Source organism: Podarcis cretensis (assembly GCF_951804945.1).
Source record: "Podarcis cretensis genome assembly, chromosome: 15".
In the NCBI taxonomy this organism is placed as follows: domain Eukaryota; kingdom Metazoa; phylum Chordata; class Lepidosauria; order Squamata; family Lacertidae; genus Podarcis; species Podarcis cretensis.
This window is the reverse complement of record NC_137185.1, coordinates 38,336,939-38,353,590: the sequence shown is the minus strand read 5'-3', so window position 1 is coordinate 38,353,590 and position 16,652 is coordinate 38,336,939. Positions and strand designations below refer to the sequence as shown.

The 16,652-nt window shown below is 46.0% G+C and overlaps 1 protein-coding gene across 2 annotated transcripts in view; it reads left to right on the top strand.

Annotated features, from left to right (window-relative positions):
* The window catches only part of SLC18A1 (solute carrier family 18 member A1), a 39,009-nt gene that overhangs the window by 1,374 nt on the left and 20,983 nt on the right, over positions 1-16,652 (top strand). Inside the window, exons 1-6 of one of the 2 annotated variants that reach the window (XM_079955079.1) lie at positions 4,950-5,586; positions 8,524-8,717; positions 10,278-10,644; positions 13,541-13,599; positions 14,994-15,077; positions 16,323-16,415. In XM_079955079.1, coding sequence (XP_079811205.1) covers positions 8,579-8,717; positions 10,278-10,644; positions 13,541-13,599; positions 14,994-15,077; positions 16,323-16,415 — 742 coding nt within the window. In that variant the 5' untranslated portion in view covers positions 4,950-5,586; positions 8,524-8,578. Of the gene's footprint in view, positions 1-4,949; positions 5,587-8,523; positions 8,718-10,277; positions 10,645-13,540; positions 13,600-14,993; positions 15,078-16,322; positions 16,416-16,652 lie in introns of those variants that run through there. The other variant, XM_079955078.1, reaches the window with a different exon arrangement.

Sequence of the window (16,652 nt, the reverse complement as noted above, 5' to 3'; positions counted from 1 at the left end):
AGCGCCGCACCCCATGGTCGCCTTTAACTGGACTTAATCCGTCCAGGGCTCCTTCACCTTTAGCTTATTATTCATAATAATTGGCTACTAATGTCCAGTTAAAAATTCCATAAGTGCACACATCTATTTACGAGATCATACCCGGGAGGCACCGGTTCCCCTCCCTTCTCCCCTCCCCACCTGCCGAGTCCCGGCGCCGCTACTCACTGAGCTCGGACACGACTCCGCTCACCATCCCTCCAATGGCCCGCAGCATTACTGCGCAGGCGCTCATATAGGCGCTCCTCGCCGGGCTCTGCCCTCCCTCCTTCTCCGGCCCCGCCCCTCCCGCGAGCCGGCGGGCAGGACCCGGAAGTAGCGGGAGGGAGAAGGAGCTGGCCAGGGTGCTGAGCGGAGGCGGGAGGGGAGGGGAGGGGAGAAGGGGCATCTGTTTTCAGCCAGAGCTCCACGGGGAGCGCCTGGACCTGAATATATATACATATCATATATTATCATAGAGCTTGGCAGTGCTCCTGAGCATGTGAGGTGTGCTAGCTCCACTCTGCTGAATCAATCAATGACTCCATCAATTTGTTTCAGTCACTGACCAGAGTGAATTCCACTCTGCGGTGTACTACATTTGCTAAAGAGGAGTCCTTCCCATGCAAGAATCATTGTCTCCTCTGGAGAATATTGAGTGCAATTCCCCCAAATAATAATAATAATAATAATAATAATAATAATAATAATAATAATTTATTTATACCCCGCCCATCTGGGCAGCTTCCAGCAAAACACTAGAATACAATAATCTATTAACATTAAAAGCTTCCCAGATGGGTGGGATATAAATGATATTACTACTACTACTACTACTACTACAACAACAACAACAACAACAACAACAACAACCTGCTTGGGAATAGGGTGAAGATTTTGGAAAAATGTGTTTGGTTTTTTTGTTCTCCTCCAGTTTCAACTGCAACCATTGAAAGGTTCTGAATCTATCTAGTAGAAAAGGGATGGGGAACATGTGACTCATCTGATGTTGTTGGACTACAACTCCCGTCGTTCTGGACCCTGGCAACACAGATACCCCATCCATGCAGCAGAGAGTAGGAATGTGTGCTATTGTCCCCAATATTGTTTGCTAAAGATATGCCCTTCACATGCGATACTCCCTGGAGAATATTGAGTGAAATTCCCCCACTGCTTGGGAACAGGGTGAAGAATTTGAAGAAACAGTTTTTGTGATATGTGCTATTGACCCCAATATAGTTTCTGACTGCTTTGGCAAGTGCTTTCACACATGACGCTAAAGGGCACACCCAATTCTAGCTTGAGCTACACATTCTGTATGTGAATGTTATTAAGGCGGCATAGATTTATTAGAAGAGCTTCCACGTCAAAGGGCATGTGTGCCAGGAAGTCTTGAGCTATGACATCTCTCATATTAGATTTTCATCCTTGGATGCCTGTTCCCCCCTCCACAAAACACTTAATTTATTACCATTTTTGGCAGCAACATAAAAAACCAGCATAAGTACAAAACACACAGTGTAATTTTGTAATTTTGTATGGTAACAGTAATATTGGCTTACAATATTGATGTAACCATATCCACCAAAGCATACAGGAAGAAACTTTAATGATGCAAACAGTGATTTTGGTCCTCTTTCCTCCCCACAATACTCTTTAATTCACCCACCATGTAGGCTTCTCAAGGAAAGAATTCCAGCTTCTATACCCTACCAAACAATACAATACTTTTAAAAAGGTAAAGGTAAAGGTACCCCTGCCCATACGGGCCAGTCTTGACAGACTCTGGGGTTGTGCGCCCATCTCACTTAAGAGGCCAGGGGCCAGCGCTGTCCGGAGACACTTCTGGGTCACGTGGCCAGCATGACATCGCTGCTCTGGCGAGCCAGAGCCGCACACGGAAACGCCGTTTACCTTCCCGCTGGTAAGCGGTCCCTATTTATCTACTTGCACCCGGAGGTGCTTTCGAACTGCTAGGTTGGCAGGCGCTGGGACCGAGCAGCGGGAGTGCACCCCGCCGCAGGGATTCGAACCGCCGACCTTTCGATCGGCAGTGCACCCCTATTTTGCAAATGATCCTACCTGCTTTACTTAATTCCCCCCAACTCAGCCTTTCACAATGGGAGATAGAATGCAGCCTTCAAAGTACAGTGTTTTTAGAAGCTGCTCCAAATATAGTAGGTTGTTTGTTCTCCGGAGGCTTATCATCCAGTTGTGATTGGTATCTAATCCAATATTTGAGTAATAAAGGCTGCAGTGGCAGATAACAGTTACAGGCTACTGCCCTTGTTATGGTTCACGCAGACAATTCTTGCGCAAGATAAATGTTGCTATTTGTTTATTCCTTCAGAAGAGTAGAGACTTAGGTCCTTTGGCAACCATTAATTCGCTAAGCAATATGTATACATATTTGTCTATCATCTTTTGCACTGTGGGCACATCTCTTTCTCCACCGCACTGCAGGATATTGCATTCTCACTGTGGGGATATTGCATTTTCAAAGCTCTCAGAAAGTAATATTTCTCACTGGAGAAAATGTGACATCAACTGTTGGTACTGTGATCTAAGTGTGAGAAAATGACAGTGTTTCACCAGAACCAAGTGTTTTTTGTGTGTGCTACTTAACTAGTAATGAGCAGCATCATGGGTGGTATTCAACTAAGTTTTACTCAGAGTAGTGCCATTGAAATCAATGGAAATGATCGTTCATTAATTTCAGTGGGACAGGACAGGCCGTGCACCATCCAAAACTCTGTCCTCCAACAAAGGGCTGTGGCCAGAAGCAGTGGCGGAGCGTGACTACAGCACGCCTGGGATGGGATGGGGCGGGGCAGGTGGCAGAGAACAAAGGCATCATGCAGCCAACCCCCCCCCCCCACCACCACCACTGAAGCAACCCCAGCTCCAAGCAGAGGCTGTTGCGCCCTTCTGGCAGCCCCCTCCCAAGATCCAAGCCTTGCAAGGCTGCTTGGCGTGGGGACGTGGCATAAACAAAAGTCACCAGGCTTGGTTGCTTTGCTTGTGTTTTGAAAGACACTCGCTGCTGGAGAATATTATGAAAATGATATACAGGTGGTACATGACACCAGTCAAGCTTGCAAAAATATATCATTTGCCCAATAATAAGTGCTGGAAATGTAAAGAAAATGAAGGTACATTCTTTCACCTTTGGTGGACGTGCCCAAGGATTAAGGCTTTCTGTGAGATGATCTATAATGAATTGAAAAAAGTATTTAAGTATACCTTCTTGAAGAAACCAGAGGCCTTTCTCCTGGGCATGGTCGGCCAATTGGTGCCAAAGAAGGATAGAACTTTCTTTATGTATGCTACAACAGCAGCAAGAATACTCATCACAAAGTATTGGAAGACACAAGATCTACCCACCTTGGAAGAATGGCAGATGAAAGTAATGGACTATATGGAATTGGCGGAAATGACTGGCAGAATCCGAGACCAGGGAGAAGAGTCGGTGGAAGAAGATTGGAAGAAATTTAAAGATTATTTACTGAAACACTGTAAAATTATTGAATGTTAAAATGACGTTGGAATGAAACGAAGCGGTTTTAGTAATAAGGTTAAGTAAGGTAAAGGTAAAGGTAAAGGTACCCCTGCCCGTACGGGCCAGTCTTGACAGACTCTGGGGTTGTGCACCCATCTCACTCAAGAGGCCGGGGGCCAGCGCTGTCCGGAGACACTTCCGGGTCACGTGGCCAGCGTGACATCGCTGCTCTGGCGAGCCAGAGCCGCACACGGAAACGCCGTTTACCTTCCCGCTGGTAAGCGGTCCCTATTTATCTACTTGCACCTGGAGGTGCTTTCGAACTGCTAGGTTGGCAGGCGCTGGGACCGAGCAGCGGGAGCGCACCCCGCCGCAGGGATTCGAACCGCCGACCTTTCGATCGGCAAGTCCTAGGCGCTGAGGCTTTAACCCACAGCGCCACCTGCGTCCCCAATAAGGTTAAGTAGGAATATGTAAAAATGGATTAAGAAATAAGATAAAACAAAGAGGGTAAGGATTTGCTGAATTAACTATCTGAACTGGAATACAAAAAAGGGAGGTGTGAGGAAGTCATGAAAATAAGTAAATGAATTGTAAGTTATAGAAAGAGGGACTTATTTTTAACTGTTTTTATTTTTTCTGTAATTTGTATTTTTTGTTTTTTTCTTTTTATCATTTTTGTAACCTTTTTTTTAATTGAAATTTTAATAAATATTATTTTTTAAAAAATGAAAGACACTCGCTGCTGCAGGGCACCTGTTTGTGCATGTTGTGTTTTCCTGCAGAAGGTTCTGCTTCCAAGTTCACCCCTGCCCCACATCTCCAGTGGGATGGAGTCGGGCTTTGCCCCCCCCCCCAGCTCCCCAAGCCAGTGCCAGCTGGCCCCAGTTCAGGATGGTAGTGCCGGGAAGCGGGCGCAGAGTGCGCTCGGAGCTGAGTGCTGGCAGTGGGGAAGTGGTGTCCCCGCCTCCCAGCTGGTTGGCTATTTTGTCACCCCCCTCACTGATGACACCCGGGGCAGACGGCACCCCCCCCCCCCCGCACCCCCTTCCAATGCCACTGGCCAGAAGGGCTTAGAAGGAACACCCAGGGTCTGCTGCTACCCTCTTGCATCAACTGCCTGAGACGATCACATCACTTTGCCTAATGGTAGGACTGGCTGCTGAGTACATGGGTGAGAGAGGTCACATTGGAGATAGGGGAGAAGTTTGGTTGTTTGCATTTAAAGACAAACCCATCAATCTTCACTTTCTGAAACAATGCAATGCATATATTAGGATAAATTTGCACTAAACTGCTGATGATTTTCCATGAGGACTTTAAAACAATACAAAGCAAGAGAGAAAAATGAGAAACTGAGAGAAACTAAAAACACCAATTCTCCCATCCTTAGACGTGATGTGTCCATGTGTGCTGTTGAGCTGGACTTGAAGACTTCAGGACTCTCCTTTTTGGCCCTAAATGGCACTTTTCCTGGGCCGCATAACAATAGCTTGGATATTGCCGTCTTCCAGTATATGGGCTTCTCTGTCAGAAGTGGGTTTGAGCTGATGGATGGTGCCTCAGAAAAAAAAAGGATAGGTTGGAATATCTCCCAGCTCCCTTCAGTTCAGTGATCTTGCTGGGAATATTCTGTATTAGACCTAGAGGAGGAAGCCTGTATTGGGAAAAGTGATGGAGTCCATTGACGGTGAGCAACAGCCTTTTATCACATGGAGAAGGGGCCTGCATTGTTCACCTTCATTGGGCTGTGACAACAGAGCACATGAGTCTAAGAGATAAATCCTGATAATTAAAAAAAAGAGCTGTGGATTTCAGGTGCCTCAGTACAGCAGATAATCTCTGCAGCCCTTTCCAGTCCACACCCTGTTCCCCTGCCTCTGACGCAAACGCAGCTGACAGATTGAATGGAGCATATTTGAACTTCCATTTGCATCTTCCTGGACAAGGGATCCTCATATCCTCTCCAGATAAAAGGCTTTAATAAATTTACCAGGAAGGACACTTTCAAAGCACTGTGCCGCCGTCAGCACCATGGAGAGGAGTGGACTGTGATGCGCTCGGCAACGGTAAGAAAAAGGACTCTCCCTTTCTTACTTCTGGGCAACAAGTTGGAGACGGATGCAGGGAACTAGAGTTTCAAATCCTATCTTTGATAGCAGGAAAGACAGGCAGGCAGATGATTTAGACTGTAATCTGAAGCTTGATTACTAGTGATTAAGCCCCACTGAATTCAGTGAGAAGGATCTCTTGACATAAAATGACTAGAAAGTTACATGCTATTTGGATAATCATATGGTTCCTTAAACCGGAACACCATTTTCATTTTTTTTTTTTAAAGATACAGGTAGCTTAGATGCACTGCTCCATTAGAAAAAGAACCTAAAAGATACAATAGGAAATAACCTTTAATGGGACTGCCAAAATGTCACAGAAATATCAGGCAAGGCTGTGAGTTCTCCTGGACTCTTCTTCGCACTCGATGTTAATCAAAACAAGGTGCAGTGGGAGGAAAAAGTAGAATATGTTAAAGCCCCAGAGGCTACAGTTTATTAGAGTCTTTATGATGGAGTTCAGGAGGAATCGTACAGATTTAATTACATTTGACTCTGCTAGGTGCTAAAGAGATTTCAGAGTCACTTCTAGACAACCTGTTTATTGAGCATTTATTTGCACAAAATCTGCGAGCAGATTTTATGATAATGGATATTTATCGAGCATTGATTCTGATTTGTTTGTGGGGGAGGCTATCTGATGCCATATCAAGCAATTATTATCCCACACTTTTCCATACATCTTCCTGTCTCTTACTACAAAAGTCTGATTTATGTGTGCATAGTGCCAAATCAACTTTACTTTTGCATCCTGAATTTCCTGGTGTGCAACTGAACCCTAACAGCAAAATATCAACTGTCCAAAAATGAGTCTGAAAGCATCCCACGTTGCAATGAAGACTACCAGGACAAAGCAGCAATAATAAATATCCACTCATTGTTATTTTTTAAAATATGAAATAAAGCAATGAGGTTTTGCCCCCCAGAACTCTTTCATAAGACTGTGATCAGTTTGAAGCAATAGGTGGGTATCTTTGACAGATAAATTGAACAGGGGATAAAAATATCTGGTGTTTGGATATTAAAAAGTTCTGCTGTTTTGATTGATGAAGCCAAAAAAGGAGGATACTCTGAAAATGAAAAATCGCTGTGGATAATACAATGAAATAGGAATATATGCACAACTTTACAAACAAAGGTTCACTGGGAATGCAGCTCATCCCCTTGGAAAATAAAGGATATCCATGTTAATGGTCTTTTAACTTTTATAGACTTGTTATAATTTCTATGCTATTATAAGTCTGAAATGTATTACTGATGTCTCTGCCTCCCCCTTTGCCTCTGCTTTCATGCTTGTATTCTGTGATGATTTTGTTCTAAGCTTGATTTTCCATTTTAATGTAAAAATATATAAAAATCTACCTACCTATCGAGAAAGATAGAAAAAACAGATAAACAGATTTTTAAAATCCACTAGTTTGTTATGGAGAATAGCACTGCAACCAATTACTCTCAAAAAGCTTTCAGCTAAAGCAGGGCTTTGGGGTGTACACCCACTACCCAACATACAATACCTTTGTCTGGTTTTGTTTCCCCATGTCTACTACCACAAGTGCCATTTTTCTTTTTCTGTCTGGGCTTTCTTTCTCCCCAGCCATCACAGTCATTTCCTTGATTATATTTTCCTCCCCCACTTCAACAGACAATTCAGTGCCCCTTGGGTGGAAAAGCACTGGGAAGGGGGTGTATTCTGCCCATGAAAACATTCACAAAACTTGGTTCTGCCTTTTAGTTCTCTCCCTGGGCCCATCTTCCCAGTGAATGTATGTGTGAATGACCCCAGGTTCCACCCATCACCAGCTACTGACTGCCACATCCTCTGGTCCGCAGTCCCAATTGCCCATCCACCGTATGGTGGCAAAAGAGCTGCCTACCCCTGGACTGCAGCCTTGTTGGTGCAATGTGAACAATGGGTTAAATTGCACAGTGCTTGGTCTCATGTCTTGAGGAGCACATCCCCCACGTCTGGAGGCTCTGAGACAAGGGTGTCAGGTGCACTGGGTTGCCATATCAACGCCAGAGAGTTTGAGCGCATGACTTGCTGAGCCACTTCCACTCCCATTAGTTCAGGGGATATGTCTGTGCAAAGAGAGATGGGTGTAATAGTCTCTTTCATCATGTCCTGAGGCTGCCCTGTTTGTGTGTCATGGTCTGACTCTGAATCTGTGGGAGTCGGGGAAAGAAGCTGTGGGTTTCATACAGCAGCGTTAGCTAGCATGTCAGTAGTGTTAGCAGATCTATCTGTACATATGCATCTTTACTTTGAAGATCAGGAGAATTGTATGTAGTAGAAAGTAGAGTTTAGCTTTCTCTCGAGTCTGGAGCCAATAAACACCTTGAAACTTTGAAGGTAGCCCTTCTGGTCCTTTCCCCAGGCTACACATCCCTCTCTGAAGGCCATGCTCCCACACTGACCCTGCTATGCACCTTCCTTGACATTTTTGCCTGGCTGGCAGGTTTCCTCTGAAAAGGCTTCTTGCTAGCCTGGATGCAGAATGGGACTCTCTGCATGCAAAGTGTGTGTGTGTGTGTGTGTGTGTGTGTGTGTGTGTGTGTGTAGAAACCAGTCTATTGCATGAAGATAACATTCGCTTCCATTGCTCCACCCATTTTTACCCCAGAAGCTAGCTCAGGAGGAAATGTGGTCCTCAGGCTGAAAAAGGTTTCCTAGCATTTACGCTTTGAAATCAATGCGACTTAGTCCAACACTCTTTTTATGGACTCTTATATTTGCAAATAAACCACCCCAAATTGAAAGACGAATAAATATGAGCATGGAAACCCGTTATACAGCAAGTGCTTTTCGAGCACTGGAAACTTATCCTCCTGGTTGGTCTTCTGAAGCCCAAGCGTTTGGATAGAGGTTTTGCAACATTTCCCCCCCTCTTACAGCTACCTGGGGACTGAGAGCCCCGAAAAGCAGGCGAAGAAGTGCACCTCGAAGCTGATGGCGCTGCTTTCCCCAAGGTTGCCAATGGATTGTGCCCCGCGGAGCTGGTTAAAGGAGGGGAGGGAATCCCGGAAGTTAGTGCTGCTGGTTGTGTTTGTTGCCCTGCTGGTTGACAACATGCTGCTGACAGTTGTGGGTAGGTGGCACATTGCTTTGTCTTCTCTGAGCTGTGTTAATGCTGACAGACAGGGCTGGATCCAGGCCAGTATCTTGCAGATGACCTCCTTCAGTAATCTCCCTCCCAAAACACGGCCACTGAGCTCACTTGGCTCCATTGCTGCAGTCAGTTGGGTGGCACCATTTACATTTCCCACTTTTATAATAATAATATAATAATAATTTATTATTTGTACCCCGCCCATCTGGCTGGGTTTCCCCAGCCACTCTGGGTGGCTTCCATAGAAACCAAAAATACACTAAAATATCACAGATTAAAAACTTCCCTGAACAGGGCTGCCTTAAGATGTCTTCTGAATGTCAGGTAGTTATTTATCGCTTTGACATCTGATGGGAGGGCGTTCCACAGGGCAGGCGCCACTACCGAGAAGGCCCTCTGCCTGGTTCCCTGTAACTTGGCCTCTCGCAGTGAGGGAACCGCCAGAAGGCCCTCGGCGCTGGACCTCAGTGGCTGGGCTGAACGATGGGGGTGGAGACGCTCCTTCAGGTATACTGGACCGAGGCCGTTTAGGGCTTTAAAGGTCAGCACCAGCACTTTGAATTGTGCTCGGAAACGTACTGGGAGCCAATGTAGGTCTTTCAAGACCGGTGTTATGTGGTCTCGGCGGCCGCCCCCAGTCCCCAGTCTAGCTGCCGCATTCTGGATTAGTTGTAGTTTCCGAGTCACCTTCAAAGGTAGCCCCACGTAGAGCGCATTGCAGCAGTCCAAGCGGGAGATAACTAGAGCATGCACCACTCTGGCGAGACAGTCCGCAGGCAGGTAGGGTCTCTCTGGCCTAGAATCATAGAGTTGGAAGGGACCCCAAGGGTCATCTACTCCAACCCCCTGCAATGCAGGAATCTCAGTAAGTGGTCCTCATTCCGTTTGAAACCACACCATACCCTGATTAGCTTTGCAAAGCAGTTTTATTGCTGAACCACACTGGGAGGTGAATGTGGTGCCCCACCCATCCCTTAGAGTCACAATCGCAGCATGTCTGCTTCCTATCAAACAGTCCTCTGGTTATTAAATTACATTGCAATTATTGTTCTTATTGTTGTTATATTGAGACTCTCATAAGTTTTGATTCAAGGAAGCTTGCAACACTTAAAAACAACATTATAAAATACAGAGTAATAGAAACAAACTAGTTAAAAACAAGAGTTAAAATACATCCAAACACAGATTAGAATCACGTTAAAATACAGCTTGCCCTGGCAGCGAGCCTGGTCATTAGCACTTCGTTTTCAGAGGCCTGAATAGAAAGGTATTAGCTTGCCAATGGGAGAATAACAAAGAGAGAGCCCACCTCGTCTCTCTTGGGAGGGAATTCTGCAATATGAGAGCAGCCACAAGAAAGGCTATCTCTCGGGTCACCACCAACCATGTTTCTGATGTTGATGGGGCCAAGAGAAGGGTTGAATGGGATGTCTCTGTAGGAGGAGCTTGCTTCATGCCTGTCTTCATATCCGGCTGCTCTGCTTTGTGTCTTGCCCACTAGAAGTGCAATATCTAACCTCTCGACGGACTTCCTTGCAGTGCCGATCATTCCTTCCTTCCTGTTTGCCACCTACAAAAGCGCAAACCACTCTTCTCTTCAGACCACAGCGATGACGACTGCTGCCCTCTCCTCGACAGCTCCCTATGCTTCAGGGCTCTCTCGAGATGACGAAACCACAGTGCTCACCTTGGACTCTCATGCTCATCCCCCTGTGGTCCATGCAAACGAGACCCAAGACAGAAATCTTGTCTCTCACCTTCCCACGACCACTTTGCTGCTGAGTAACAGTTGTACAGATGGGGTGGACTTTCTGTCCAAAGAGAATGTTCGCGTTGGGCTGCTCTTTGCCTCGAAAGCCACGGTGCAGCTCTTAGTCAACCCATTTGTAGGACCTTTAACCAACAGGTACGTTTTTTTGTGAAAAAAACAAAACCAAAAAGGGTGTTATTCCCCTTACTTTTGTGTACACAAGGAACCACAGACAGCAGCTCCCTGTCACAAACAGAATTGCAAAGGTGCCAAGGAAACTATAGCACTGAGGGCTGAGGGAGTTATTTCACACACTGATCTGAGAGCTCCCTCAGCAAAATGTCCTCTGTGGTGCCCCACTAAATTTGCTGGGCTCCTGGCTTTTGGGTTATTCAGTGTCAGGAGGAGGGGAGTAGTGGGGTGCTATGAGCTCCTACTTTAAATTTTCCACCCTGCCCCGAAGTATGCAACATTGTGGTGCGTGCTGACAAACTATCAGTCCGGGCTTCATTTAAATTTTCTGCAATATCATAGAGTGGCACTATGCTGGGCATTTTGGGGCATGCTGGGAAATATTCAATGGTGCCTGTTGCCTCATCTAAGGGAGAGACATGACAGGTGTCAGCATTGGTGGTCTCTTTGAGGGTAGACGGAGCTGCGGCACTTGCCCAAGGGTGCTGGTGCCAGCCTTCTCTCTTGCTGGAATTTTGCACACTTGTCATTTAGGTTTACTTAATACATGGATCACTTGCCACAACAAAAATTCCCAAAGCACTTTAGAAGATGGTCACACCCACAACATACATTTAAAGCAGCACAGGAGGAAACCGCTAAGGCGCCTGGGGCGGCGCACACCTGCCTCCTCCCACTCAGCCGCCCTACAGCTGCGGAAGAGGCGGCAGGCGAACCCTTTGGGGCTGTGCGGAGCCTGTGGGCTCCCAAGCCACCGTGTCACTCCCAGGAGAGATGTGTGGCTGGGGCACGCTGCAGGCCCCGCAGTGAGTGCCGCCGTGCATCTTGTCACTCCCCTCAGTGGTGACACCCAGGGCGACCCACCCCCACCGCACCCCCCTTCCTCTGCCCCTGCATTAAAGCACATTATTACTATTATTATTATTATTATTATTATTATTAGTATTATTATTATTATTCTGCTGTTTATTTATTGAAGTTACCTTAAACAATACATTGTTTACAATTCACAGTAAATTGAAGAGCTATTCTGATTATTTTCTTGCTCCAGAGTTCTTTTCTTTCTTTTTTAAAAAATATTTATGCATTTTTAACTATTACTACTATCATGAGACATGGGTGGCACTGTGGTCTAAACCACTGAGCCTCTTGGGCTTGCCGATCAGAAGGTCAGCGGTTCGAATCCCTGTGACGGGGTGAGCTCCTTTTGCTCGGTCCCTGCTCCTGCCAACCTAGCAGTTTGAAAGCATGCCCCAAAATGCAAGTAGATAAGTAGGTACCGCTCCGGCAGGAAGGTAAGCAGCGTTTCGGTGCGCTGCTCTGGTTTCGGTATTCCATTGTGCCAGAAGCTGCTTAGTCATGCTGGCCACATGACCCAGAAAAACTGTCTGCAGACAAATGCTGGCTCCCTTGGCCTGTAAAGCGAGATGAGCGCCACAACCCCAGAGTCGTCTGTGACTGGACTTAACTGTCAGGGGTCCTTTACCTTTACCTTTCATCTTCTATCATTATTACTATTATATTATATTATTATATTATTAAATTTTCCCAAATAATTTTTGGGACAGTAGTTTAGCCCTCACAAAGCTACATTTCCCAGCACCCTTAGCAAACGACAGTTCCCAGGGTTATCGTGTGCTTTGTGGATGCATGATGTGGATGTGACTGCAAAATAAAATTCTGTAATGAATATACATTAACCTATGAACGTAAGAGCCTGCTGGATCAGGCCAGTGGCCCACGTTTTGTCCAGCATCCTGTTCTAGCAGCAGCCAACTGACCTGTAGGACCTGAACAGAAGAGAATTCTTCCCTCCTAAGGTTTCCAGCAATTGGTATTCAGAAGCATGGCTGCCTCTTACTGTGGAGACAGAGTGCAAGGATCCTGCCTTGTAGCTACTGATAGCTTTATCCTCCACAAATTTGCCTAATCCTTTTTTAAAGCCCTCCAAGTTGTGGCCATCACTACTTCCTGCAAGAGTGAATTCCATAGCTTAACTACAGTGTCACCTTGGTTCTCAATCCGTTCCGGAAGTCCGTTCCAAAACCAAAGTGTTCCAAAACCAAGGCGCGCTTTCCTATAGAAAGTAATGCAAAATGGATTAATCTGTTCCAAACTTTTAAAAACAACCCCTAAAGCAGATTTTTAACATGGATTTTACTATTTAATGAGACCATTGATCCATAAAATGAAAGCAATAAACAATGTACTGCAGTCACTCAATCAATCAATCAATCAATCAGTAGCTGAACTGGTTCCACACAGTCACAAAAACAAAAAAGAGAGCTGCAAAAACAAAAACACAAAATAAATAATAAAAACAGACAGACTGCAGCGTAACACCCAAAACGGAAGTGTGGCACTCGAATCGGAAGCGTAACGCTCAAAATGGAGCGTGTTCGGCTTCCAAAATAAGTTCGCAGACCAGAACACTTACTTCCAGGTTTGCAATGTTTGGGATCCAAGTTGTTTGAGGACCAAGGAGTTTTGAGAACCAAGGTACCACTGTATACGCTTTGTGAAGAACTTTCTTTTGCCTGTCCTGAATCTGCCAGCAATCATCTTCACTGGATGCCTACAAGTTCTAATGCTGTGAGAGAAGGAGAAAACTCTTCTCTACCCAGTTTCCATACCATGTATAATTTTATACTACCGTGTCGTTTTTTTAATTCTGCAAAGGACGTAGAGTAAAAATATCCAGTCAGTGGTGCTGCCCAGCTGCTCTGTGCCAAAAGGATGGCTAAGTCAGAAAGAGGTGGACCTTCTCTGAACAAAGCATTCCACAGACACATTCTCTGGTCTGGGGAATAAGTGTGTGCTTAACAGTGAGTGCAAACCCTTATGTCTTCTCTCCCTGCAGGATAGGATACCATATCCCCATGTTTCTTGGATTTGTCATCATGTTCCTCTCCACCCTTTGTAAGTATCCTGCACCTCATACCTGGCCTTCAGGTATCTTGTCTATGAGAGTGTGAAATTTGCCTATGAGTAAAAGTAATATTTTTTGAAGCAAGCAGGGTGCTTTTTGGTGTTATTGTTCTTAGAGGATCCACACGTGTGTTCTAGTGGGCATCCATGTAGGAAAAAAGCATTTTCTACTATGTGAGGAAAAGGGGGAGGAATACCTCTTTTGTGATGTTATTTGCCATCTGCAGATTTTATAAGCTTGTGTGTTAAAAGCATTTTTAAATAATAAAAGATTGCTGCCTGAATTAATCAGGGCACCTTTTTCATGGATTAAAAGTTTTTAAACCGACCAATTAATCTACAGAACATTGCAACCTTTATTGTTACTATTACAAGTCAGGCCTGTAACAAAATGCTGCAGTATTTATTCTCATGCTCACCCCATAATCAGAACGCTGCAAGTGGAGGTCATCGACTCACCTGCCATGCCATCCTCCAGAATATTCCATTCTCCTCTTCCCTTCCCACCAGTCCTCATTGGGCTGTTTTATTTCTCAGTCTTCCCTTAGACATTTACAGTCTTATATATGTTTGTTGTACTTCTGCAAACCACAGCCCTCTTGTTTCTCAAGCCCTATTTTGACTCAAATCCTGTCAGCACTCACCATCTGTGTTTGCTATTAGAGCAGGCGTGGGGAAACTTGGGTCCTCCAGGTGTTCATGAACTACAACTCTCATCATCCCTCACCTTTGTCAATGCTTGCTGGTGTTGACAGGAGTTGTAGTTCAGCGACATCTGGAGGACTAAAGGAATTAGAGGTATTGATAACTGCTGCTGTTATAATTACAGTGGTACCTCTGGTTAAGAACTTAACTCATTCCGGAGGTCCATTCTTAACCTGAAACTGTTCTTAACCTGAGGTACCACTTTAGCTAATGGGGCCTCCCGCTGCCACGCGATTTCTGTTCTCATCTTGAAGTAAAATTCTTAACCCGAGGTACTATTTCTGGGTTAGTGGAGTCTGTAACTTGAAGCGTTAGTAACCCAAGGTACCACTGTACATTCCTCCTTTTCAGCCTGGGATTCTCAACATAGACTACAAATAAGATGCAATAGCAATAACTGAAGCAGCAATATCTTGGGGCAGGGCTGGGGAACCTCAAGCCAAGGGGCCAGATATGGTCCTCTAGGCCTGTTTGTCTGACCCTCAGAACTTCCCTCAGATTACACGCTCCGCCCACTTTTGTCTCTGGCCCCGCCCAACGCAGGCACATGGCCATCAGAAAGTTGCTGGGAAGAGAATGCGGGCCTTGAGAGAAAAGGGTTTAAAGCACTTCACAAACATCAAACCAATAACCTGACTATGCCACTGTTACAACTGGGCACATCTGTTTCCTTCTCTTAGTGTTTGCGTTCTCGAGTACCTACACTTTGCTGTTCATCGCCCGAGCGCTCCAAGGCGTTGGCTCTGCCTGTTCGTCTGTTGCAGGTAAATATGTGGGCAGGCCTTAGCAGCAGTGCTGCTACGATTATATCCTGGGGTGCCAGCAGAAACCAGCCCAGTCCCTGTTTGCAAAGGCAGCAGGAGAGGACTCTTCATAGAGGGCGCACCTTAGAGGAGGGGCTGCAGCTGCAGCTACATGCTACCTGGAGAGGGTGGCGCTGTGGTCTAAACCACTGAGCCTCTTGGGCTTGCCAGTTGGAAGGTCAGCAGGTCGAATCCCCGCAACGGGGTGAGCTCCCATTTCTCTGTCCCAGTTCCTGCCAAACTAGCAGTGTGAAAGCACACCAGCGCAAGTAGATAAATAGGCACCGCTGTGGTGGGAAGGTAAACAGCATTTCCATGCATTCGTGTTTCCGTCACGGTGTTCCGTTGCGACAGAAGCGGTTTAGTCATGCTGGCCATATGACCTGGAAAGCTGTCTGTGGACAAACGCCAGTTCCCTTGGCCTGAAAGCGAGATGAGTGCCACAACCCCATAATCACCTTTGACTGGACTTAACCGCCCAGGGTTCCTTTACCTTTTCTTTTTACTTTAGAAGGTACACCATAGAGGAGGGGCTGTAACACATGTGTTGTGTGGACAAAGGTATCAGGTTCTCTCCCTGGCATCTTCAGGTAGGACTAGGACCCTGTCTAAAACCCTAAAGAGCTGGTACCAGTGGATGCTGGTCCATTGGGGGGGGGAAGGGCACTGTCCCACTAACCTGTCAACCTTCAACCAGACCCCAACTTCCTGCCATCATACCTCTGGTTGACAGCTTCCTACTCCTTAATCTCAGAGTTGCCCTTGTAGAGGTCAGTATGGATGATGGGACAATACTACAAAGAGCTTCCCTTGATTCTGGCTCTACCTGCTGTCAACTTCCTTGCCTCCTGCACCCACCAATGGACGCTACTGCCCACTTGCCAGATAGTCAGATAGACCAATGACCTGGCACTGTATAAGGCAGCCTCCTGTGCTACTAAACGAGGAGTCCAGAATGACACTCAAAACTTATTTCTTCACTACCTATAGCCCACCTTTCCTCCAAGGAGCTCAAGCATAGCTCTCCTGATTCCCTTTTTGCCCTTCAAACAATCCTGTGAGGTAGGTTAGACTGAGAGGCGAGGATTGGCCCAAGGTCACACAGGGAGCTTCACAGATGAGTGGAGATTTGAACCCTGGGCTCCTAAGCTGTAGCCCAACACACTTACCACTTCACCACAGTGGCTTTATTCTCTCTGTTTGCAGGTCTGGGGATGCTAGCAAGCGTGTACACAGATGACTACGAGAGGGGAAATGCCATGGGAATAGCCTTGGGGGGACTGGCTTTGGGAGTGCTGGGTGAGTAATCCTTCACATCTACAGCAAACAGGTAGAAACATCAGAACTTATGCTGGTGGATTGCCTCTCTATGCTGCTTTGGTCTTTCCTTTGCTCAGTTTCCATTATCCCATCTCATTAGACCTGGGATCCATCAGACATTCATAGAATCATAGAATCATAGAATCATAGAGTTGGAAGAGACCACAAGGGCCATCGAGTCCAACCCCCTGCCAAGCAGGAAACACCATCAGAGCA